Here is a 26814-nt window from a genome sequence, read left to right as displayed (position 1 = left end):
TTACAGTTTAGCGTGTCTATGCAAAATGCTGTAAATTATGTAAACATACTATAAGGTAACTGCCATATTGACCAGCATAACATAAACAAAAAAGGCACACAAACATTTTAAAATTCATAACAATAACACCTTCATTTTTTACCACTTTCTGATGTCAGCCAATTTTGCTATTAGTCACACAATAGAAATAACATTCATTCAATTTTGTTTTCTTTCCATTATCCAAAGAAAACAGCTGACTCCTTAGGCAAGTATTTTGACCAAATTTGTCTGTAGAAACTCTCTTCGTTCATACTATTACTACAGTATATAAAAAAAAAATCCTACAGATGATTCTAGCATTAACTCTCTCCTTGTAAAGAAAGACACAGTTTTGCGAAAAGAGCATTTGTGAAGTATTTGGAAGTGTTTATGCACTTCCAAGACAACAACTCTCTCCGTCATCATGCCGTGGCAAGCGGGAAAAGAGTGCAGATGGTCTTGAATCTGAAAGCCTCAGTGAACTGCCAGAGTGTAAAAGGCTACACCCCACTCATCGTCGCGGTTCTGCACAAATGTTACAAGATCTGCAGCTTGCTGGCAGACTGTGGAGCTGACATCAACCTTGACGATGGCGACCAGTGGACCGCGCTGCATTTTGCCGTAAAGGCTGGCGACGACAGATCCCTTCGCCTTTTGTTAGACAATAAGATGAGAGTGGATGCTAAGGAGAAGGACAGGTGGATCACTTTGCATCTAGCTGCTCAGAACGGCCACATGCACATTGTGAGAATCTTGCTCCGATGTCTGGATGCCGTGGAGCAGCAGTCTGGCCGTACGCCGCTTCACGTGGCTTGCATTTATGGTTATGTGAACATAGTCAAACTCTTGCTCAAAAATGGAGCTGACGTTAATAAACCAGATAATCTTCAATCCACTTCTCTACACTTGGCGGCAGATGAGGGGCACTTCAGGGTGGTCCATTTTCTGGTTAATAATGGGGCTGATATGAATAAGCAAAGCTACAGTCCCCTACATTTTGCCGCTCTGAAGGGTTACACAGGTATCTGCAGACTCCTTTTGAGTAAAGGAGTTGACCCCAACATCAGAACTTATCAGAATTGGACACCCATACACATGGCTGCCCTGAAAGGCCATCCGGAGACTGTCCTCATGTTGGAGGAGCACCACGGCTCCTCTGCACTTTGCCTGCCATCATGGGCAGGCGGAGGTGGTGATGGTGCTGCTAACAGCAGGTGCCAACCCTAACCTGGCTGAAGATAATGGCTGGACACCACTCAATTTAGCCTGCAATAGTAGCTGCTTCCCTAGCGTTCTGCAGCTGATATCTCATAATTTCAGTGTGAACGCCCAGAACAACAGCTAGTCAACACCACTGCATTTAACTGACCAGCTCAGCAACATCCCAATCATCAAAGCCCTGCTGATGAATAATGCACAGCAGGATATTCAGGACTAGAAAGGATGTACCACTTTAACCATAGCTCAAAGTTGCAACTATACAGAAACTGTGGAGCTACTAAACAGTTAGCACACTGGTTGAGATCTTGGCAGAAAGCGAGCCGTGTTTGGTGACAGACAACTCCACCATTAGAGGGAGTGCAGCATTGATTTCTGCCATCGATTTCCTCTCTCCTGCAAAGCCTGTCCTTATAAACAGTCTTGCTGTTGTTGTTTTAGATTCCTAGAATTTAACACCGTTGTCTGGGTTTGGTTAAGAGCTCAGGTGTGTTCTCTGAATGGAAGAGATATGAATGAAGGATTTAACAATTAGCAGTGTGTAGTGGAACTAAACATAAAATCTAAATTCAGTCTGTTTATTTATTTTGAATGATTCATCGGGGCATTTTATTCCTAAAAAGACAATTGTTTGTTTTTGCAATATTTAATCAAAATGTGCTCCAACACTGAAATATCTTTCTATATCTGTTTAGACACTTAGGTTGCACAAGCTATGGAATAATGTTAAAGGGATAATTTATCCATAAATTAAAAAATTCTGTCATAATTTATTCATACTCATGTTGTTCCAAACCTGTATGACTTTATTTCTTCTGTGGAACATTAAAGGGTAAGTTCACCCAAAAATGTAAATTATGTCATTAATAACTCACCCTCATGTCATTCCAAACCCGTAAGACCTCCGTTCATCTTCGGAACACAGATATTTTAGATTTAGTCCGAGAGCTTTCTGTCCCTCCATTGAAACTGTGTGTACGGTATACTGTCCATGTCCAGAAAGGTAATAAAAATATCATCAAAGTAGTCCATGTGACATCAGAGGGTTGGTTAGAATTTGTTGAAGCATCGAAAATACATTTTGGTTCAAAATAACAAAAGTTACAACTTATTCTTGAACCAGTTCACTAAATCGAACTGAATTGTTTAAAACGGTTTGCGTCTTCAATACGCATTAATCCACAAATGACTTAAGCTGTTAACTTTTTTTAATTTGGCTGACACTCCCTCTGAGTCAGAATAAACCAATATCCCGGAGTAATTCATTTACTCAAACAGTACACTGACTGAACTGCTGTGAAGAGAGAACTGAAGATGAACACTGAGCCAAGCCATATAACGAACAACAGACTGACTCGTTCTCGAGTCAAGAGCCGGTTGCATCGGTATTCGGATCAGCAATACACTGAACCGAGAACCGTTTCTGTCGGACACGTCCGGTTTGAGAACCGAGGAGCTGATGATACTGCCCTTGTGTGATTCAGCATGAAGCAGACTGACACACCGTGCATCTGAACCGAACTGGGCTGAATTTCCCAAAAGCTTCGTAAGCCTAAGAAGTTCTTTCAAATTATCATATCGTTCAAATTATCATATGACTGATCTTAATATTACGGTCTGTTTCACTTGAAAATCATCGTAGATCTACGAGTGCTCTGGAGTAGGCGAGCGTGATTTCACCAAGTACAACATGTTCCTGGATCAACATTCCAATCAACCAATCAGAACTGAGATATAACTTTTCAGAAAATATCTGTTTTAGGCTTACAATCAGATTTAGGGGCTTCTACACCCTTTTTAATCAACTATTATTTCCCACTGATTTTATAATAAATTAAGGTTAGGTTTAGGGGTAGGGATTGGGTTAAGTCTATATTTTTGGACAATGATGTTGATCCATGATCATCAGAAGATGTTGATCCAGGAACATTTCTTACTTGGAAAAATCACAGCGACCCTCTGGAGTATTAGTTAAGCCCTAAGTGCATCGTAAGAAAAAAGGGTTTATATGGTCACCTGCAGGACAATCGGCAGATTACACCTTTAACTTTATTCAAGCGCAATGTGATTATAATATAAGGATTTGATTGTGCTTTATTGTACACTTTATGACTCGTTTTCTTAGTTTTGTTTCATTAATTTATAAATGAAATAATTAAAAAGGCAGAAATATAGAAATACACATTTAAATTAAATGACTGAACAAGAACAACAACAAATAAAAAAAAAAAAAGTAAATGTAGGAAATGTTTCAAAGACTGTGGGGAAAAAAAAAATATGTCAATGACTTGCTGAAGCCCCACAGTCTGCCAGCAAAATGTATTTGGTCTCACTCTCTCTATACTGTGTATAAATAAATGTATTTAATAATTTTATGCATTTAGCAGACGCTTTTATCCTAAGAGACTTACAGTGCATTTAGGCTAACATTTTTTACCTAACATAATATATATAAAATATTTACAGTATATTATATATTATTATGTAAAGTATAATATTATAGACTATAATATTGTATTGTGTTATAGTTATTATATCCAAGTTGTCTGTCAGGAAAACAGCATTTGGTTAACGTCAATAAACGAAAGTGTACTGCAGTTAAGAGCCATTCTATAACGTGACATTTCAGCACTAGATAAACAGATAGCGACTCCTTTAAAGCATAGCTACATGCAACTGTGTTAAGTGCATTGTTACGTGAAATAATAACGAACAATTGCAAAATTACTCGTAGAAAACGCTTTTAAGCTCTAAGATCAATTGTTATTGGGAAACCCGGCCCTGGTTCTTTTGGTGATTGATTTTGAACTGATTCTGTGCTAAAGTTATGAGCGGAGTGCTCAACAGCACAATCAGCACATAATTGTCAGATAAATGATAAATGAGCCTGTTGTGTTTTTACAAATGAAACTACATTTTGTGCCAGGGCTAATCAATTTCTGATGGGGCTATACCACTGGCATGTAATAAAGTCCGGTAACCAAGGCATATGGTTAATATAATAATAATTTTATAATAAAATATTTTCTATAATAAATAATATAATATTTCATTAACTCAAAATAAAATATAAATTAATACATCTCTGATTATCCAGGGTTGCTATGGTCACACAGGTTTGTTTACGCATTAGATTCATGGCCACTAGAAAAACATGTAGTTCCCTCAACATAAGAAGTTGTGGCCACAACAGCAAACGGTCAAAAGCACTGCAAACCGGTTCTTGACTCGAGAACGAGTCAATCTTTCGTTTCAGGGTGTTTTCATTCAATGTATATGTACAATGTTTATTTCAGTGTTTTAGAAAGCTGTAATGAGGATTCAGAGCTTCTGAAACAAATGTCAGAATATCAGAATCACTTTTTTTTGCAAGGTTCTGGCGTGAATATGTTAATAAAACATCAATGCCTTGTGAAAGAATCTGAACACATGCAGCCCATAATCACAGACTGCTCTGCTCTGAGCTTCTCTACTGTAATGTACATGACACTTTAAATATCTCATTAAAGTCTGCATAATAACAAAACCGTCTACAGCACAAATAGATGCAATCCTCATTCATATGTATTGATATGAAATTAAATGAAGTTTTATGTAACAGCATGCTTCTTAGGTGTTTTTCCCATGCAGAGGGACCTTACGTGAGATTAGAAAGTTTAGAAAATGCATGGATCAGATCATTTCCTGTCATATGTCTAATTCCAAGTAAGGAAAAGAAGAACAATTGAGCTCAGTGTGTGCTTGTGTGTTCATGTTTACACAATAAAACAAAGGCAGATTAAGAGAAGGCTTTCTTCTGCGTGATTTACACTTGTCGGATATCCTCATTTTTATATAATTAAATAATTGTTAGTGTTTAGATCCTGAGTTGAATTTGCGACGGAACATTTTTCTTCAAAGCTTCAAAACATTCATAATACCACAGCCCAAAATATTCCCTGTGGACTTGTTAACGCACCAAAGAGCATCATATATGCGGATTAAGTTTAAATCTCCATGGCAAATTTGATAAAAATGCATTTATACACAAGACTGCACATCCAAAGAAATGTGCTAAAGAATACAGTACCATCTCCGAAAGAAGATTGCTAGTGAAGCATGACCAATTATTGCTCTGTCAGTATTTCATTTCATTACTTTTGGGTCCTTTAGGCAAGCACATAGAAAGCCCGACTAATGAGTGCTTGATTAAGTTTTACCCAGCATGCACCAAACCCTCTTCCAGAGAATGACACCCTGATTTCACTGTCAACACATTAGCAGTTGCTAAAATAGACCATTACAATTATTTTGTTTACATAATTGCTATAGCGAGAGGACACCACTGTTTAATGTCACAAAGAGTGCAATTTTCCTGAATTTTGGTCATCTATATTCTGACATCCTACTAAAAGTTGGCAAAATAGCATTTAGATATCATATATTTCAAATATACACTCTTTCTCTTCCAGACAAACCGACCAACAATACTGATGACTCATCCTGCACTACACAGATTTTTGTCCAATCAAACGCTTTCTAGAATGAGAATCCCTGGAATACCACATGCAAATAAAGTGTCATGGTTTGACTGATTAGCATATCCCAGTGAGCTCCCGCTGGCGTGTTGAAAATGTACTTACCCAAGGAAAACCAATACCAATAAAAATTATAAGCTTTCTCAAGACTTTGTTGAAAGGAATAATCTCACAGTGTAATATAGGCATGAAATTATTTATTATTTTATAAACACATAATTAAATTCAGTGCCAAAGGAAAATTGAACTTGTTTCATGTTTTATTAATGATCCTTTTTGTTGCCTAGAATCTAGATGCTGCTAAGAACATTTAAGTAGTCTTTTGTTTCTGCCTAAGACTGCCATCCAAAAAACCTCGGAATCACCTTTTTAGGAGCATATTGGCAACAAATGGTGCTGATGTGGGATGCAGTCTCAAATGTTGTGGTCATTTGAAATAATGTTTTATAGATTATTCATCATGTTGATTAAAACTGGCTTTGTGAAGGGCCTTGGGCAAGAATAATGCAGAAACTGTTGGATATGATTAAGGATTCCTTAGAGATAGTCAAAAATAGTAATTTTATGTCATTGAAGTAACACTGAAATATGATAGAATAAGGCACATTTCTTTTTTTCTTTTTTTTTATGGTTTACAGGCGTCTGTATTCTAGCCAGTGATATTCGTCTTCATCAAGCTTCTTGATAACATCATTCTTACCTCTCTAGAGCTCTCACTCTATTTTCACCTGAAATCGGGAAATTCTCAGTGTGTCATTGTGACATCAGCAAACTGTAGATGCCTCCTCAAACTGAACCTTGACGGGTCTTCAGTACGAGACTTTCATCACTAAGCCTCTTTTTATCTTGGTTGAACGTCACACAGTTGTCACTTCCTGATGTATAAAACATTAAGCAGTTTCCCCAAACAACTGGTATCCACTGATCTGGTCACATGCTGCACAAAATGGAAATTAGATTTTCATTCACTCAATTTTTAAATATCACGTCTAATATTGATTCAATAAATTCTGTAGTTCACTTTGAACTGGTTTACTCACATCTGTCTGGGTGTATGATACGTATAATTTTTACATTGTTTTGGAATATCATAAATAAAATATTTCATTAATAAAATATAAAAGCTGAACCTTACTTTTATTAAAAATAACAAAACACAACATAGCTCAAATTCAAGTTTAGTAAGGTGAATGACTAAATTATATATATATATCAGCACATTTAATAAATGGCTATGATTTTCTTAATTTTGTCATTTCATCTGAATATTAAGATTTGCAAGGTTTAGTGTCTGTAAAATAGTGACTGTGACATTGTATTATGCCGAATATTTAAGGATTTTGTATCTGTTTGTTAATGGGGGATTTATGGACAATAAAAATTGGCACAGAAGGCCTTGACTCACACGTTGTTGCTGGTGTAACTACATTTTATTTCATACTTAATATAATTCATGGTGTTATTATTCAGTAATTCCACGAGTTATATATATACATTTCACATATCTTCACTATTCATTTAGTAAAATAATTCAATTTGAATGCATAGTGTTGCTTTAAAGACATGCCTTCAATGAAATAGCAACTGAATCTGAAAATATTCATAGGGCTATGTATAAGTAATTGATAAACTTACCTTTCAGATAAATTTATTTTAAAAGGGATTCTTCTCTTACTGATTATTCAATAGGATAGTTGTTTAAGTATTTTAATAGAATGACACACACAAAAAAGATAAATGATAATGATAACACAAGTAATTCATAAATTCTGTAAAACTTTAGCAGATTGCTCTTCTTGCACAAGGTATGAAGCCAGTAGTGGGATCATTTTACATTTTATTTTATGACAACTAAGTTAGCAAATGTTTCTATTTATTTCCATTATTAACTCATTGGCTGATGCATCATCACCCTTTCCATGCTAAACGTATATCTAAATATGGTACATTATGCACATTGTTCTTAAGAATTGGATATTCCTGCTTAAGCAGAAGTGTTTACTTTGAAAATAAATGTATAAGTGGCAGACCTAGTAAATCAAAATTCATTTCAAATCAAAACACGGCTTAAGTTTTGAGCCGAAGGGATAGGAGAGCCACAGTTCAATGCTATTTCCTCAAATAATTACATGATTGTGTAGACAAATGTCTTCTATTTGCAATTGCTGACAGCACTGCCCTGCTAAATGAATCAGTTCTGTGTGATTTGACTGAGTGGGGTGTGTGGAGGATGGTCCAGTGGGCAGCAGGAGTGCTCTTATTAACACATCAGAAAAACAAACACAGCACCTGCCTGTGGCTCAGCTGGCCCAGCTTAATTCTCTTTAGTTGGGCTCATAGGAGGGGGGTAAACGTGCCAAGCAAGTGATTATAGCTTTAGTGCTGTGGGAGTCCTCACACCCTCCCTTCCTCCTTTCCTCTCTCTCTCTCTCTTCTTGCCTGCACAGTTCATTCTCAGAGAAAAAAACAGTCCAAAACAAGCTAATGCTTGAATAAGTGAACGACTAAATGTGACATTTCTGCTGTTTTAAACACGAAAAGCCTTAAATGTTTTGTTTATATTACCCGTCCTCTCTAATACATTCTGCCATGTCACATCTCCAAAATGACTCAATATCCCACCCAAGTGACCCCTTTAAAATACTGTTAAGTGGCGACAGCATTCAAGGATTGCTGACAATAAAACCTGCCATCGCATTTCTCCTTCCATTGGTTTACAAGACAACAGCCCTGATTGCTGGGTATCAAATGAACAATTGATTTAATTACACACTGTCCAAATTCATGATGTTTTTTTTACCTGGAATGTTGTATTTCCATTACGGGAATATTTAGTGCAAATTACCAAGCTGCACAGTTATTTTTAACAGGTGATTTAGTCAGCTAAGGAAGCTTGAAGAATTTTAAGTTCTTAATCTGTTTCTGTTGAAAAGCCAAGTGCAGAGTTTACATTGCTTAAATGTTTCTAATTCTGTCAGAGCAAAATCATTATTTGCAAACTTCACAAACAGCACTTCCACATCCACTTGCATTTGTGACTGCAATGCAGACAAGTTGTGAAATAATTTTCTTGTCAGGTTTTATTTACAAATGTGATTTTAATGACTATGGCTTTACATGTCCCTGGTGTCTAGGGTCAAACACCACAGGTTTAATCTCATTTTAAGAACATCAATGCATGTCTGTGTGGATGGCCCTCTGACAGTTCTGACAGTGATCTGTGCTTCACAATCAATGCCTGTGTTTTATTTAAAATGTGTCACTGTAGCTTACACACGCAAATGCACACACACACACACACACACACACACACACACACATATATATATATATATATTAGTGCTGTCAAAATTAGCGCGTTAACGCATTCGATTAATTTGAAATATTTAACGCGTTAAAAAAAAATAACGCAATTAACGCGGTTGCAGTTTTTTTTTTTTTTTTTCCAGTTGTGGCCTATGTGTGTTCAACGTGCAAAGAAATATGGATAAGACCAAGGAAGGACTTTTAGATGGAAAGTTTCAGTATAAAACTCAGCCGGATTACTCTTCAGTCTGCCACAAGAAACATTACTCTTCATTTAGTCTGCCACAAGAAACAGCAACATTAAAATCATGAACTCAAATGTCATTGTTTAAAAAAAAAAAACAATGACTGTAACAGTGCGTAAATCAGACCTTTCTGTAACGCTAACGTTAATAAGCTTAAATGAAAATAACGAAATAATTGTGTAGCGGAGTATTTTTTGTACACAGTGCCGCGAACTGTCAATCACTCCTGTACGCGTGCAACACTGTCCTCCTCACAGCTGCAGCAACTTGCACTCTCTCTCTTCATCAAGCTTTAAAACAAAAAGGGGACAAAAAGATCATATTGTCTTTGTGCATAGGCTATAGATTAATTAGATAAATGAATATCTAAATTTGTGCCTTGCCGTCTACGGTATTTTTTTAGAATTAAGAAAAAAGATGCTGCATCAAATGAACAGCCAGCGGGGGCTGCAGGACGACTCAACCTCCGCGGACAGTTTTTAATGTTTATCAGACAATAAATACTCAAGATTTTGCTTTAGTATAACTCACAACGAGTTTCACACACCTTCTCCGGCCACGTTGAGTTGTTGACACTTAACAGTGGGAAAAGCGACACATGCGCTATTCACTTGTATAACTTAAGGGTGAATGGGTAATGTAGTTTCTGCTCTGGGTGGGATGAATTAGGAAGCTTGCATTGTGAAGGGCGGTCTAAAAATCGGCAGTGCAGGTAAAAGATTAAAACCTCTATTAAAACAGATGTCCAAATGAGCGTACCGGTACGCTACAAGCACGTTCTGGGCGCACGGAGAGGTGGCGGTACGCTCAAGAGCTATATTTGGAAGTGGCAGTACTGAGTAACTGTGCTTACTGGCCCACTTAAAGCACTGGCAATGACTATACTTTGGAATTTTTTTGCAGTCCACTTAGAATTCAACATGGAAATCATTTTGGTTTTTTATTGGCATTGATTGTTTTGAAATTCAAATGGTACTTACATGCCTGTGTTTTTATTTCTGTAATAAATATGGCTTTCAAGCCAACAGTTAATTTTGAGGATATTGATGGTTTATTGCAGGTATGTTGTTTACATGAGAAAATCTGTGTTACAAGTTAAACAAAAATTCCAATAAACAATCATATTTTGAATTTAAATAGTTTCTTTGTCTTGAGTTTACATTAATTATTTACATTTTACATTTACATATCCAAAAAGTTTCAGTCTTTTAATTGCGATTAATCGCGATTAATCGCGATTAATTTTTAAAAATTGTGCGATTAATTAGTTAATTTTTTTTAATCGATTGACAGCACTAATATATATATATATATATATATATATGTATATAAGGCCCTGCTAGTAGATACTGTAACTGCACCATAATATTTCTCCATTAACAACCATTCAGAAGGAGCAGTGTATTCTGATGAGAGAACATTTTGGATATTTTCCCCTTTTCTGCTGTCTTTTAATGTTATGACTCAGAATAGTTGTGGGCCAGTTAAAAGCATGGAATCTTAAAGGGATACTCCACACAAAAATTATTATTATTATTATAATTTATCATCATTTATGCCATCCTATATATATGACTTTCTTTACTCAGATGAACATGAACAAAACAAAAAATATCTCCAAAGAACAAACACAACGGTAATCCTTATGACAACAGCTGATGAGTCAAGAATATAAAAATACTAATATTTCAAACTTTTTAAACTAAAAACCAGTGATACTTTAAAAGGTGTAAACCATTAGTAGTTTTTTATCACACACATATCATTTAACATTAGAGGACATTGATTCGGTGTCATGTTCACTCTGTGTGGTTTTTGAAGCTTCCACTTTTTAGTCCCATACACTTGTATCATATGGATTCACAGAGATGGATTATTTTCCCCAAAACTTTTTTTTTCATCTGAAGAAAAATATCATTGTGTCTGGGACAGCATGAATGTGAGTAAATTATTTTTGTGTGAACTATCCTTATAGATGGTTTCCAGGCATTTTGATTTTTTCTATGGATTCTGAGAAGAAAATGTACATTTAAACTACACAAAGTTTGTGTAGCCAAGAGTTCAGCAGTGTGGTTGTGTCTGCAGTAGTTTGTGGCGTCCACAGAACATGCATTCATCTCAAACATTCTGCGTCACATCAGTTAAGTTAACCCACAGGCTGGAGAAGAACTTCTTTTTGTGGCTGCAATGTTCTTTTACTCCATAAAGTTTGCAGGAAAGTCTGTCCCTAGAGTTCTTACAAGGTTTGCAGCAGGGATCTCCAAACTCAGTCCTGAGTAGCAGAGTTTAACTCCAAGTTTCCTCAAATCACCTGCCTGGAATTTCCTAGATTGCCTACTAAGATAATAATTAGCTGATTCAGATGTATTTGATTAGGGTTGGAGCTTAACTCTGTTTGATACCGGCCCTCCAGGACAGAGTTTGGAGACCCCTGGTTTACGGTGTAGATCTCGTATATTGTAGCTCTGTATCATTAAACACATCTGTCAGCAAACCACCAGTGCACAATTACTTTATTCATAAGCTTATACCATTGTGCAATATACATCTCATGAGAACATGCATTACAATGCAAAAACAGGCCCATCACATTCAAAGTGTGTCATATAAAGCATGAAAGCTATGTATATCAACAATAGACAGTAAAAAGTAACCTTAAATTAAATGTACACTCATTTCATAAAACGTTTTTGCACCCTTGACTGATGCTTTTGTCAATCCACAATCCACTCCTCAGGGACTGCATGTAGTTTATCCGTATCGTCCCCTTACACTCCATCAGTATTATCTCCACCTCCACAAGGCCTAAACAAGATGCTGAAATGGTTAATGCTTCCATCGGGAAGGCTGACAAAAGAAGGTCAAGGTTATTTTGCTTGAAAATCCCAGCAATTTATTGAAATAGTATTTATTTTCTTTGCTTTTTTAAATGTTAAATCCACTCTGCTTTAAACGAGGCACAAATGTTTTGATCTTCATACAGAAATGACAGGTGATTACAGTTTGATTTTGCTGAATGTATTATTTAAGGTTTCGTCCTGCTGTTAGTTGCTGAGAACATCTAACAGACATTATAAACGTGGGACACAACTTTGCAGACTTGAATGGCATAAATAAGCTTTTCCAAAAAAATAAAAAAAATAATAATAATATTAAAAATAATAATTCCAGCTTCCATGCAATGCATGACCTATTGCTTACTACGAAGCATCTGATTATATCACAGTATGTACTACTATGATTTAAAATGCTGTAACATTTAGGTTTTGAGCAAATACCGGGAATCAAAATCAAGAAAAAAATAATACTGACAAACAGATAAGCAAAGGCATTGCTTGAAATATTAGTCCATACAAGCGTTTTTGTATGTTGATGATACTTCTTTAAGCCCAATCTCCCCCAGGATTTTCTTTTCTTTTTTGGGCGATATGATCTTGGAACAAAATCTTTTTTATAATAGAGACAATTTATATACATTCCTTAAGCTTTAATCTCAGTGAAATGCAAGAGATGTAGCCCCTAGGCCATAGTCCACATGGTATCCCATTTAGATTCTTTATATAAAGTCTTACAGTAGTCCACTGCAGATGAGTTATCATTTCTATCCCTTCAGCTCCGGGAAGTTAGTTCTCTCTCAACAGTGTAAAATCTTAATGAAAGCTTTGCGAAACTCAATGTTGAAAGTGGTGTATATGATGGGATTTACAGCACTGTTCACATAGCCCAGCCACGTAAAGGCAGTGTAGAGTTCAGGAGGGACTTGGCAGTAAGTGTTCACAATGTGCGTGATGAAGAACGGCAGCCAGCAGATGATAAATACACCTGAAAATAAAGCACGCAGAGGTAATAATCCAGGTTTGGGTGGGCAATGTTAGAAAACTGTACTCTAGAGTTGAAAACCTATATAAAATATTTTATTTATGGGTACATACTAGGGTGGCCATATGCAATGTTCATATGGGACACGTCCCAGCCAGGATTTTAATAATGCCTAAAATATCCAGGTTTTGGCTATTTGAACTGTTTTAGGTTGATCGTTGTGTAACATTCATGAGAGCTATAAAGAGCAGAGCAGACGGCTCCTTATGCTTTCGAATCGCTTTCACATGTATGTTCGTTCGTTTGACATGAAGCATTGTGGCGCACTTTGTTTTTTTATTTGTAGGTAGCAACATTTCAAGTCAAACGAACGAACAAACACATGCGCATATTTGCATTACTTTCATCATTTCCTCTAGATCTCACCTTCTCACACACAGCCCCACGATTGGTCGATTACGTACAATAGCTGCATGTTATTGGTCAAACTGCTCTTGTTTGCAACTTGAACTTGTATGTTCATGTGTTTGTTTCTAATAACTTTGCTTTTAGTTAGTTTTGTGATGCCATTAAGATGGAGTATGGTGTCATGATTGTGTGCTTGCGATTGGGTCTGCGGGAGTTTGGGTGTGACTTTGAAAGTTCCACATTGTTTACACTTTATAAACAAATCAACCAGCAAATGTTTTACTTAAAGTATTTTAACATCGAAAAATCACACCCTTCACCTAAAGGTACTGTAAAACCAAACTTACCAAGAACAATAGCTAGCATTTGAGTGGCCTTCTTCTCCTTCTGCTGGGAGATTTTACGTTTGTTAAGAGTCTTGACCGATGTCTGTATTTTGCCGGTGGGGGAGACCTGGATCTCAAATGCTTTTGCCACTTTTGTGATATTGCTGGTGTTACCATTTCTTTCAGGTTTGACACCAGCTTCAGGCGATGGGGGTGACATGTCAGTCTCTCTTAGATTAGAGTTAACCAGCCTGCTGTGTTGTTGACTTGCACCAGACTGATCCTGCTTCCTCTGTCTCGGAGGGTTTAAGTTTGTGATTTCCTCCATTTGGATGTCATCACCATGGTTTACCACCTCCTTTATGAAGATCTACCAAAAAAAAAAAGATGAAAAAGAAGTAGTGCTGAAGTGCTCAATACTTGATAATAAATCAATTCACTACAAAAATTGGTTTACGCTATCAAACAGCTCATTTAATAACAACAGTGTATTGTTTCAGCCAATATAAACAGTGTCATTTGTCAAATGTCATCTGTCGTTATTACATCTGCTGCAATTGACAAACACTTAGAAGCAAAAATCTTGTCAAGAGTGATATTTGGAAAGGAAATGTGAAATTGGCTGTACCACGTTTTTGCTGTTTACAGCAAAATTCCCTCTGGACTTGACGATCACAGTGCACAGTTTCACATCAGCAGGGTGGGTGCATTTCTGAAACACACATGGGAGAAAACACCAGAGTGTTTTGACAGATTTAGACTAAAAAGGAATTAGTTGTTTCAGTTTAAATTTGTTTGCAATTATAGAAACATGCAACTGGAAGGTTGGTAATTCGTTCAGTCACTGTGCTATTTTTTGTAAATGTCAGCTTATAGATTGTGTTTATAGGTTATGCGCTAGGAAAAGTTTCCAAATCATTTTAAATTAGCTGCACGGCATGATGATTGCTGAACCTTTGCATTCTCAATCTACAAAGCATACATTTTGGATGCAGATGTGGTCAATCTACAGATCATTTCAGAACTAAATCAAAAAGTTCAGCATTTTGAAAACAAGTCACTTGCTATATAGAAGGATAAGGATGAGTTTTGCACTTCAAAATGAAAGTGCTCCTGAAATAAACATGATGTTGATCCAAGCCGGTTTTCACACTCAGAATATTTTGGAGGAGACACAGCATTGACAGAAACCACTGATAGCAGATGCTATGTTTACTTATGCCGTCAGGACACAGTATGAGAACTCCCTAACCACAAACGGCTCTCAATAATGCACCGATGCCCTTGCAGAAGCTTAGGATGGGTAGATAAGCTATCAGTTTCTTTGATAATGCTATATTGAATTTATTCTGCTGCACTATGATCTCCATAGAGAAGCCTGGGTGATGTTGCTCTGTGTAAAACAATGCAAAGACTAGCTGTGTATTATAATAATGAAATGAAGCAGTGGCCATTTCCTGCATGGCACACATTTATTTGCTGTGTCAGCAGAATCAATACAAGCAAAAAAAAGAGGAAGTAATTCTACGCTATGATCACTGATCTAAAGCATGTACTGCTATTCCCTACTATCCAACTGGTCATTACTCATATACTGCTAATGGGAATTGCAGTGGTGATGAATTAGTTGGAAATTCATTGACATTGCAATTTCTTAACAATCCCAATTCACTAAACTCTAGTGGAGTGCCAAAGTAGAAACTTTAACAACTCGTCATCAAGCAGCTGTTCTCACCTTTAAAGTTGAGCTCAAATCCATGTCTGTAACTGGGAATGTGCGTTTGGTGTTGACACGTTTCCGTCTCTTTCGCAGTACCACGTAGATCTGCACATATACTAGTAGTGTTATGATGAAGGGAACGTAGAAGGACACAATGGAGGAGTACACTACAAAGGCAGGGTTTGCGATCACGCACAGAGCATCATCATGGGTGACTGCAATAGAACACAGTGTAAAAATTAGATGAAGTGATGCATTATGCATGATCTAAATAAAAAGATTTTACTAACTACGAGAAAGAAGGGGGGAAATCTACTTTAAATTGTATTCCAAATTCTTAAAAATATATTTTGTATTGATGTTGGGTTTTATATGGTTTTGGATTTTATATATATATATATATATATATATTTTTTTTTTTTAAGAAAGAAAGAAAATAAAAAATAAATAAATAGAACGTCAAGTCATATACCCAAGTAAAAAGTATTATTTTTCAATAAATAAATAAATTATGCAGGGGTCCTCGTTCTGATATCATTTACTGATTTATGTTTGTTTGTTTTATTTATTGAATATTGGTCATACCACATGACCCAGGGGACAAAAGTATTCAAAATTTAATTAGCAGTTAATATATTTTTAATAAGGTTTCCTATGATTTCTACATTTTTGAATTTTGAAAATTTTGAAAAAATATATAAATATAAATTAATTCATAAATGAAAAACATGCTCATCATAGAAGTGTATTTAAGTCACTGTATATGTGCATTTTTAATTAGTTTTTCAATAATGAAATATAAACCTCTATTAAATACATACCAATATATATATAAAAAAAATAACAGAGAGAAAGCATAAAGTTATCAAATCAGCAACAGACATAATACTTGTATTTAATCCTGCAGAGTATAATGCTCATGGCAGGCCCATTGACTGTTTTGTGTTTTATTTCATCCCCCACGTTCTCCTTGACCTAGGTCCTATAGGTTCTCCCTCATGGTAATTGTGTTTATTGCTTCCAGGTCTGGTTTCCTCCCTTGTTTTTTAGTATAATAACAATTTAATAATTTATAGTTATCTGCCCTATGTTTCGCTCTCTGGTATTAAACGTCAACTCCTTGTGCAATGTGTGCGTCTTCCTTCCAGTGATTAAAGATTGTTCTGTGTGAAAACTCCTACGCCTCCTCGTTCCTTCGCTCCTCGTTCCTTCACAGTAGGCAAGTGTGACAGAAACTTCCCAGTCTCTTACATTATGATTTGTTTTGTTCATGCCCACAAGTCCCTGACTCCCATCCTCCCAGCATGAGAAATCAAGCAGAAGAATGCTGATTAAATGACTTCCTCTATTATAACTATGGTGACCTAACTTAAATTTAGCTGCCCCTAACACCAGTGTGCACACAAGATAATGACACTAATACTCTGTAAATTCAGCTCTTAAGTGCAAGCTTTTGTTCCATAATAATTTTTCTAAGCAGAAGCTTGTAGGACAAGGAGATCCACTAACACAGAGTCTAGCTATTATATTCCTTATGGTTATTAATTCACATTCAGAATAATGCATTTAAATGAGCCAAAGTGGACAGTAGGTCAGAGACAAGCTTACAGATATAAAACAGTGTACTGGATTTCAAAGCTTCTTTACATGTCTATGTCTGTCATTTATTTTTATTTAAAATAATTTCTCCACAAATGCATGCAATGAATTGTATTTAATTTGATTTGATTGATTAATCAGAATATTATTAGATGAAAATATTTTATAAATTGACAACCCTAATAAAAACATGTACACTGACATTGAAATGTTTGGGGTCTGTAAGATTTTTTTATTTTTATTTGTATTTTATTTTTTGAAAGAAGTCTCTTATGCTCAGCAAGGCTTCAGTAAAACGGTAATATTCTAAAATATTTGTACAATTTAATATAATGATTTTCTATTTGAAAATGTTTTAAAATGTAGTTTATTCCTGTGACGGCAAAGCAAAATTACTCCAGTCTTTATAGTCACAGAAAACTTTCTAATATGCTAATTTGCTATTTTTTTTTATCAATGTTGAAAATGTTTGAAAATGTTTAAAATATTTGTAGAAACAATTACATTTTTTTTTCCAGGATTCTTTAATTAATAGAAAGTTTAAAAAAATAGCATTCATTTGAAATAGAAATCTTTACTGTCACTTTTGAACAATTTAATACATGTTTGCTGAACAGAAGTAGCCATTCCATTAAAATAAAATAAATAAAATTCATACTAAGTCTGAACTCTTGAATGGTGATGGACTGGCAGTCTAGTTAGTGATCCCCCCCACCCACATATGTACCAGTATTATTGTTAGTGATCCCCCCCACCCACTTATGTACCAGTATTATTGAGTCCAAACAGCAGTGGACATGATATAGCAAAAGACAGAATCCAGACGACAGAAATCATGACTGTGACTCTCCTCTTGGAGCTGTAGCGTGTGTTGTACAACATAGGCATGGCTACAGCTGTGTACCTGTGGGAGATACAAGACAAAAATGGATATGTTGTTAACTTACATATTATCTGTATCATATCCCCTTATTGCTCTGCACACAACTTTACAAATATACTTGTAATCATGTGACCTGTGTTGTATAGAACCACATATCAGTGCTTCCCATGACCTCTGTAATCATTTCTAAGTCTTTTCTTCTAGTATCTGATTACATAATATATAAATAGAGGAGATGTTTAGTATGAACTGCTACTGATCTCACAAGTATTTCTTATTATTCTGAGCTCATGTGACATTACAGGTGACAATGTACAATGAAGTTATTGTCGTCTATATATAACAACAACCTCAGCACCATATGTGGTTTATTTTCAGGTGTGCAGAAGCTGAGCTGGTCCCTCTTTTGAGCTAAGCAACCAAATTATGTCTGGGTCAGCATTAGACTGTTTTTATAATGGCAGTGCAGAAACACCTACCTGTCGATACTGATGGCACATAGATTGAGTATACTCGCTGTACACATCATCACGTCCAGGGTGACAAAGATGTCACAATGGATTGTGCTGAACCGCCACTCTCCCACCACCTGGGAGGACAGACATGAACAACTAAACACTCTGCTAATTGTAGAATAATACGTCTGAATGCAACCCTACATTTATTACTTGCATATGTGCTATAGTTAGTTACTTTCCAGAAGCACTCTGGCAAGTATTGCATATTACTAATATCTTCAGACTCTAAATATCCATGCTAACGCCTGTTTTTCTCATCGGCAAGTCTGTGGGAGTCAATTTGCACCAGCTTCAGCCACTATAATAATGTTTAAACCAATAAGATACTGGCATTTTCTGTGGTTTATGTGATAAAACCGGCAGAAAATAAGCAATATAGCACAGGTCAGCCTCATTCACAGTTCGCATCTTCTGAGTTGGCTGGTAGAGATTTCTGAGCTGCCTCTGATTAATGTGTGTCCTCAGGCAAGCCGAGGGACTCAGAAACCTCTTGATGATCTTAGGTCCCTTCCTCTGGAGTTTACATCGCTGTCATTGATTAAAGAATTATTTGACACCTCTAATGAAAGTGGCCGTGAGCCGCCGGAATCAGTTCATCACCATATCTCTAAACTCAAATGAAATGAGCCTCACCCCTATCATTCTCAGGTGTCGCTAGTGATCAAAACATGCCTTTGCAGTAATAGAAGGAGAGAATGAGAAGGAGAGAAAGGTCCGTAGAACAAGCATGTAGTGTGAAGAGAAATAGAAACTTTTTAAATTGCTGCGCATGGAAAAGCTAATCAGTATGGAAGCTTCTTTTCACTGTGGATAAAATAATACAACTTTTTTTTTTCACAATTCTGACCTTTTTCTCCCAGTTTATATCTGTTTTTCACAATTCAGAGAAGAAAAGTCAGAATTTTGAGACATTAACTCACGTTTTTTTTTTTTTTTTTTTTACAGAAAAAAGCTACCATAAATCAGAGCTGTGTGACATTCAGAACTGAATTGAGAATTAATTTAATTTGATTCCTGAATGAAGGAAAACATTTAAATAGAATGAAATGTATTCAGAGGACAAGCGATGTGAAGAATGGATGGATGGAAATGTATTCTCTGCTGTATGAAGGAACTATGTTTCACTGCAAGTAGTATAGTATTCTGTGCATGTGACAAAATGTTTTAATTGAATTTGAATTGGCCCAAGCCTGCAGCTAAGCTAAAGCATTTGATTTTATTGGTATTTCTTGCTAGTATAATTAGACTATTTTCATGACTCATTTTCATTTGTGTTCTGAAGTTGTTTATGGAAATCGTCTTTTGGAATGATGATCCCATCGGCCCTAATAATAATATTGAGGACTTTCATAGTGCAGTGCAAAACCAGCTATTTTTACTTGGCCAATACACATTTCAACCATCTCACAATAGCTCTCCTTAATGTTCTGTTCATGTGTCTAAATGATTCAAACGCACTTGACTCATCATTGACTTAAATAAATCATAAATGATTGACTTACAATGCAGTTACTCAGTGATGCCCTTTAGGAGAAAAACAACACATCAAAAGTTATCACTATAATAATGCTGTAAATTGGATGCGCTGCATAAGAACTGTCACTTTTGACCCATTGTTCAGAGCTCAGTTTAAAATCACACAATCAACCTGCTTGCATTATTCACTTATGAACAGGAGTCAAGAATAATGGTCTGCATGTACATTCGAACCTATGGATTTTGCTTGCTATCTGATATCTATGCTAATATGTATGTCTCAGTGACTTACACCAAGGAGCCTTCTCTCGGTTGAAAATAACTACTAACCCATGGCTAGGATCAGATTTTCTAGAATTAGACATGCTGGTGGCTACTGCAATTTGATTGGCTAGAATAAGGTTTAAAATGGTGCCTGTGGCTCTTCTTAATTAATTCTTGCCCAGATGGACTCTAATGAGTTATGAAAAAGATGGCACAAGAAATCACAATCTAATCATGTGAGAGTAATTTAATAAACTGTCCTTGCATTAATGTAAACCACAGATGTTTTACTGTTAAATCATTTTAGCATCCCTAACAATATCACGTTTTGAGACCTACCTCAAGGTAAACCACCCATGGCATTACAAGTGTAGCAACTAGCAGGTCAGCCACAGCCAGGCTGACTATCAGGTAGTTGGTAGTGGTCTGCAGGGCTTTCTCTCTCGAGACGGCCATACACACCAGCACGTTGCCAAAGACAATGACGAAAATAAGCAGTGTGAGAAGCATGGCGTAATAGTTGTACTGGTGCCGCCCCCCTTGTTCCGTGCCATTGAAGCCCCGGGACCCATTTTCAAAGAAGCTTTCATTATAGGCATACTCTGTGAAGACTTCCATCAGATGGTTGAAGCCAAACCGAGACCCTAGAACCAAAGAAAAGAGACTTTTTATGAAAGAAATCCAGAATGTACTTTTTTTTCAAGTCACAAGTTTTGTATCCCAGTGTGTGTCTTATCATATCATCTAGATCGCACAGCATGTGCCACTAAGTTTTGGCATTAAAAAAATCAATTTCTTATTGGAATACCTGAGCAGAAGCTTTCACTAAAAAGCACATAGCTATGGCCTTGTGCTGCGTGGTACACTGTGTAAAGTATATTCTTTGTTTATGGGTGATCATTCGCATAGCTGTGCTGAAAAGCCTGTGTTTGAACTCTGGATGTGACTAACTAGGACAGAAGTCTCCTCCCTCCCTACTGTTTCCCTTGTACGATGTCCAAGAAAACAGACAGAAAGATAAGCAGTATCAGCTAAATAATAAGTGGACACGGGGAGGTAAAAATATTACAACAAACAGGCTTGTACTGTATATATACTCTGTATGCAAATTTAGAAAAAAAGGAAATTGCACAGTGAGCAGTTGTTTTTTTCATTCCATATTTGGCCGATTTTGCAAAGTTTTTGCGAGCTCAGGACTAAATTTATTATATCTCTAATGTGGAAATTGATTAGATTAATTTATATTTCGTGGCAAAATGAAATGATATCAAACTCAGAATAAAGGTCTACTTGTCTTCTCAAGTTTGTGTGTCATATTTCATGACTAGATCATTTCTTATGGTGTTGAGTTGGAAGGGACAAGGTAAATCTTAAAGTGACGTGACATACATACAGCCCATACTCCGAATTCGTGCTCTACATTTAACCCATCCAAAGTGCACAAACACAGCAGTGAACACACACACACTGTGAACACACACACAAAGCATAGTTAAAGAAATAGTTAATCATATTGAACTTAACTATTTCTATCTCTAACTACAGTATCTCTTTCTCTTATCTCTATCTCTTCAAGTTCAAAGCATTTCTATTTTGTTCCCCCATGCTATAGATGTAAATCGGTTCCAAAACAACACTGGACCCCACTGACTTTCACTGCAAGGAAAAAAGCACTGAGATTATTTATTTCTTTTTTTTTCTGAAATAACTTATTTTGTCTTCCACTTATGAAAAAGTCATAGGGGTTTGGAATGACATCTTAGAGATGACAGATTTTTCATTTTGGCGTAAGACTATATTTACCGTCAAAGTTTTATAAATGCCTGGCTATATATAAAATTATACCATGTTGCAAATTCCATTTGAACACATCACATTGCTCACTGCCTTGACTTATGTTATGTAAATCAGAAAAGATATGTAAGGGGAAATAACACTTGAACCTTGCCGCACCTCGAATGTAACATCACTCAGGGTGTGAGCAGCGCCGTGTCGGCAGATGTGCAATGTAAATGAACAAATGTGCGATGGCAATATGTCATCACTTAAACCGTTCAATATGATAGTAAAAATGCATTCTGTTGGCAGAAGAACCCATACAAAGCACCATCACCACAGATATAACCCACTGTGTAAAGGGAACGCACTTATTGTTGTATATTTCCACGTAATTGCCTCTTTAGCCTTCTCAGTGTCAGTTTTGATCATGAAGGCTGTCTCAAAGATGACACTCCCTGCAGAGGAATAAATATGCAGCACAGCTCAACAAAATGCTTTTTTTTCATTGTTTCTCATATCAATAACTTGTGATTGCATTTGTGTATTAACTTTGTAATGGGATTTTGAATCAGAACAATTCCGAATCTGTACACGTCTGTAGATATGTGTACATTAACAATGGAATCAAGCCTAGGAGAAAGTCTCTCAGTCATTCCTGTAAGCTTCGATCCATGCACCAGTTTTGTTTTTGTTCATCAGAAGAAACAAAATTGTCTACAGGAAGAAACACAGGTCACACTTCACATTATGTTAGGTGTCCTGTTTATATTAACATGTAAAGCATTTGATAATGTAATTATTGTGTACATACATGCTGTTATGTGAAACTCTTTGAGATTTGCATCTGCTGCAAAGTTGAGGGTTAACATTATGGTTTGGATCACTGTGGGACTCCAAATAAACAGTACACTGATATTATCCACCAAATTGAACTTTTTCTAAATTCAGCTTATTGACAAAATATAAACAAAAGACATTGGTTACAACCCTATCCCCCCCCCCCCCCCCCTGTCTCTCTCTCTCTCTCTCTTTCTCTCACGTTCGCTCTATGTCAAACACGCTCACACAACATCGTACGCAATTTATACAACAATTTGTCACTTTGAAAAGCGGCTGATTAACTGGAAAAAATTACAACCAGCGGTTGTGCAGTACACACATATTGTCGTGTAAAACAAATGCTTGTTTTCTTCACGTAGTAGAATAAAGTTTCTCTGAAAGTGTCAGCCTCAGCGAATATCTGTTAATTATCTTACTAATTATTCACGAGCAGAAATAACTAGTTCACAAACGAGAGAAAACCTTCTACCTTCAAAACCGCAACTTTCGTCCAAGGAGCGGAAGAAGTATCCCGTTTCTTAGAATTTAAATCCACGTTTCGCCGTATGCACTTGTCCATCCGAGCGACTGTAACTGTATTCCTCTTCTGACTCAATTACAGCTCCACGGGTGGATACAACCACCGTAAACCGGCAAACGCGGCAACTTCCACGAGGAAATTACATTTTGGGGATTAAAAGAATGTGATCATGATGTAAATATGCTTTTCCTGGTTTTGTGGACGTGTTAAACTGCATTTAGCAGGAGCAACCCATATCCGTTTGAATCCAAGTGGCGTGTGAGCAACGCGCGCGTGTGAACGCAGCATCTGAGCGCGCGCTTTACGCACGCGGTAACCTTCAGCATCCACTGAGGGACAATCTCAGTCCCTTGCTCCAACAGAGGTTGAGAAGGTTGGAAACAAGGCGGTGCTCTTACATAAACATCAGTACGAATAAAGTACAAGTGCTGCCTTTCTAATCACAATTTGTTTCTTTTCAAAACCCCGTAATTGATAGTATTGATCCCCCACCCCCTTTTTTTAAGAAATGATGTACAAATTCGAGTCCACACTACAATTATTTCCCATTTTGCTGAGATATACGTCACAATAGATAATAAAATATGTCTCCTGATTCTTAACAGCTGTTGGGTGATCATTTTTCTAAAACTGCATTACATGGCACATTAAAGCTAAACAAACATTACTGATACCCACTGATTAGTTGTGCGTCTTGTCTCGGGGCGAGGATTGATTTAGGTGCTTTCAAATGGTCTTCGTGACTTTGGACACAGAAAACAAGCCCCCACTTCCCCTACAGCAACAGAAAGCAGCTTTGAGGACTGGATCTGAGTGCATGGACTTTAGACGTGTTAGACAGAAAAATGGATTTGGTGCCATGCGTCGTGCTAGGACTGTGAGATTATAAGGCCAATGCAATGAAACCCTGGAGAGGTTCTAAGTTCAAAACCTGAGACTGATTTGACAACATAGACAATTTCATATATATATATATATATATATATATATATATATATATATATATATATATATATATATATATATATGATATATATATGTTCCAAACCTTACTTACTTTCTTGTGGACCCCACTGACTTTCAGTGTATGGACAAATAAAAAACATTCTTTCTCAAAAATAATTGTTAACTATTTTTTGGTTCTGCAGAAGGAATAAGCTCATGAAGGTTTGGAATGACACAAAGGTGATTAAATGATGACACTGACAGGATGGTCTTTTTTTTGGGGTGAAGTTTCCCTTTACACAGTGAAGGAAAAAAAAGCAGTTCAACTAGCACTCTGGTTACAGTTTGTTTATACCAAAGCCCTACATCGTAAACTATTCAGAAGCAGCTTACAGCTTTCAAGTTGAAAAGTTCAGCGCTCAAATATTCCGGTGGAAAATATAGGAGTCAGCATTAATTTGGCTCTGAAAGTCAAATGTGAAAGTGACTTCTGTTCTCTGCCGTCGGCGCGCTCTTTCCTTCCAACAAGGTGATTCAGACTATAAATCTGTCACTTATTCAAGTATATGGAGCAGGTGTGAAGGAAAATCCTCCTTTTTGATTTGCTTACTTGGAACTCAATGCATAAATTTACGTTGTAAATGAAAGGACGTTTCTTGTAAGGCCAAAATGTCACAACATTCACCTGATGCCAACATTTACAGTACTCACCCTGTCATTTTTAATGCAAGTTATACGAATACAAATTACTTTCTTGGTTATTTTATGATACCTTTGTGTGTCTTGTGTGTGTGTGTGTTTATTAAAGTTAGACATTCCCTTGCCCCAATCAACAATTATTTTATGCAAAAGATCAGCTCAGGCATTTTTCTAAATATCTTCTTTTGTGCTTTCTACAGAAGAGTTTAGAACTTAAACACTGGTCATGAAAATATAGCTTTTTTTATGCTGATATATGTAAAGAAATTCAACTGGATATGCAGAGCTCCATCACAAACGCATCAGTGTATTCTGGGGTCATTTTTAAAGGTCAGCTTGTTTAAAAACTTTCCAATGGATTGTTTTGGGGACTCAAATCTGAAAATGCTATCCCACAATGATGATAAATCACCATGCACAACACAAAGCCAAATTATTGGCTGCCATCCCTCAGGAGAATACAGTACAGTCTGATCAGGAACTTTTCCTCCACTTTAAGGGGCTGTATCATAACAATGAAACTTCTCTATTTAAATAGCTGACCCTGGGTTCTAGCAAGTGGGAAAGAGAGAGAGCCACAGGGCTACCATTATAACCCAGCTCACACTGAATGGCCTCTATTAACTCCTTCTGATGACTAGCCTTATATAGAATGCAAAACAAATCACACCGACTTCACTAGCAGCCACTATGTAATGTGACTTTAAACTCTATGTTGAACTATTGACAGCCAGTGAGCACTATGAAAAGACTTCTTTAATACGCAGACTTGTGTTGATGCTGTTTGTTCCTGATGGTGAAAAACTATGAGAAGGGAGTCTGGCTGCATTATGCTGAAGTTCTCAGAACAGATGGTAGAAAAAAAAAGTTCTTTTTCTGACTCAGTGGATGTGAAGACTTGACAATGGCACATGCAGAACTTGAGAGCTGTCTGTCTGGCGAGTTGATGCAATGAGCTTTTCGGCCAAGACGTCTTTAGAAAAGGTGCACTGAAGCGTAAATGCTTTCCCCACCTGTCTTTGAGCAAACTCTACTTCTAGTTTATCTGTGAATGGAATTTTAAAGCACCATTATGTGGTTCAGTCAACTCTGTGCCAAACCTGCAAAAGCAATTAAATGTTTTTTCCTCCACATCAACCCTTTGCACCAGAATTAATGATTAAATTACACAAATATTTATAATAATAATAATTAAATCCTAATCATACAAATGCATATAAAAAATGAAATATAACATAAACGTATACCTTTACAAATAAACAGATAATACATTAGTCTATACTTACATCTATATAAAATCAAACATAACACAGGTGATAATCATGCTTAAACCAAACAGTCTTTCCAAGCCTTTTAGTTATAGAAATACAAGAGTCTTTATCCTGTTAAAATATGTATTTACTTTACTTTTTTTTAGCTGTCCCTTTAAAACCAAAACAAGATGCACAGAAAATGCAAATCCATCAATTTCATTCATCAAAAGTATTAAATATATTTAGCCAACAATGCTGAACAAGCGTTGTTTGATTGACATCGATTTGCACCATGTTCTTTTCAACCCTTTTAAAACTGATATGGCAATAAATCATGCATATTTCACTCTATCAAACTTTTTGTGATAATACAAATATAAATGAAAATACATTTAGCCTGTTTTTCTGGAATAATTGGCCCTTGATAGTGTAATAGAGATGAATGACATTCTGTAAAT

General features: G+C 36.3%; 1 protein-coding gene and 1 pseudogene across 1 annotated transcript; one reads left to right on the top strand and one right to left on the bottom strand.

Annotated features, from left to right (window-relative positions):
- The first annotated feature begins 411 nt into the window (after positions 1–411).
- Positions 412–2068, top strand: LOC128029487 (ankyrin repeat and protein kinase domain-containing protein 1-like; annotated as a pseudogene).
- A 9748-nt stretch (positions 2069–11816) lies between these two features.
- LOC128028600 (D(2)-like dopamine receptor) lies at positions 11817–23859 on the bottom strand. The gene is made up of 8 exons (XM_052615865.1): positions 23409–23859; positions 20660–20964; positions 18542–18651; positions 17947–18083; positions 15596–15795; positions 14489–14572; positions 13882–14230; positions 11817–13129 (listed from the first exon to the last, which is right to left on the bottom strand). Exons 2-8 carry the CDS (start codon positions 20936–20938, stop codon positions 12942–12944), a joined length of 1347 nt encoding a protein of 448 aa, XP_052471825.1. The 5' UTR covers positions 20939–20964; positions 23409–23859; the 3' UTR covers positions 11817–12941.
- Between the last annotated feature and the right edge of the window lie 2955 nt (positions 23860–26814).

This window comes from Carassius gibelio, chromosome A15, assembly GCF_023724105.1.
Source record: "Carassius gibelio isolate Cgi1373 ecotype wild population from Czech Republic chromosome A15, carGib1.2-hapl.c, whole genome shotgun sequence".
In the NCBI taxonomy this organism is placed as follows: domain Eukaryota; kingdom Metazoa; phylum Chordata; class Actinopteri; order Cypriniformes; family Cyprinidae; genus Carassius; species Carassius gibelio.
Note: the sequence above shows the minus strand (reverse complement) of the source record. Positions and strands in the feature narration are given on the sequence as shown.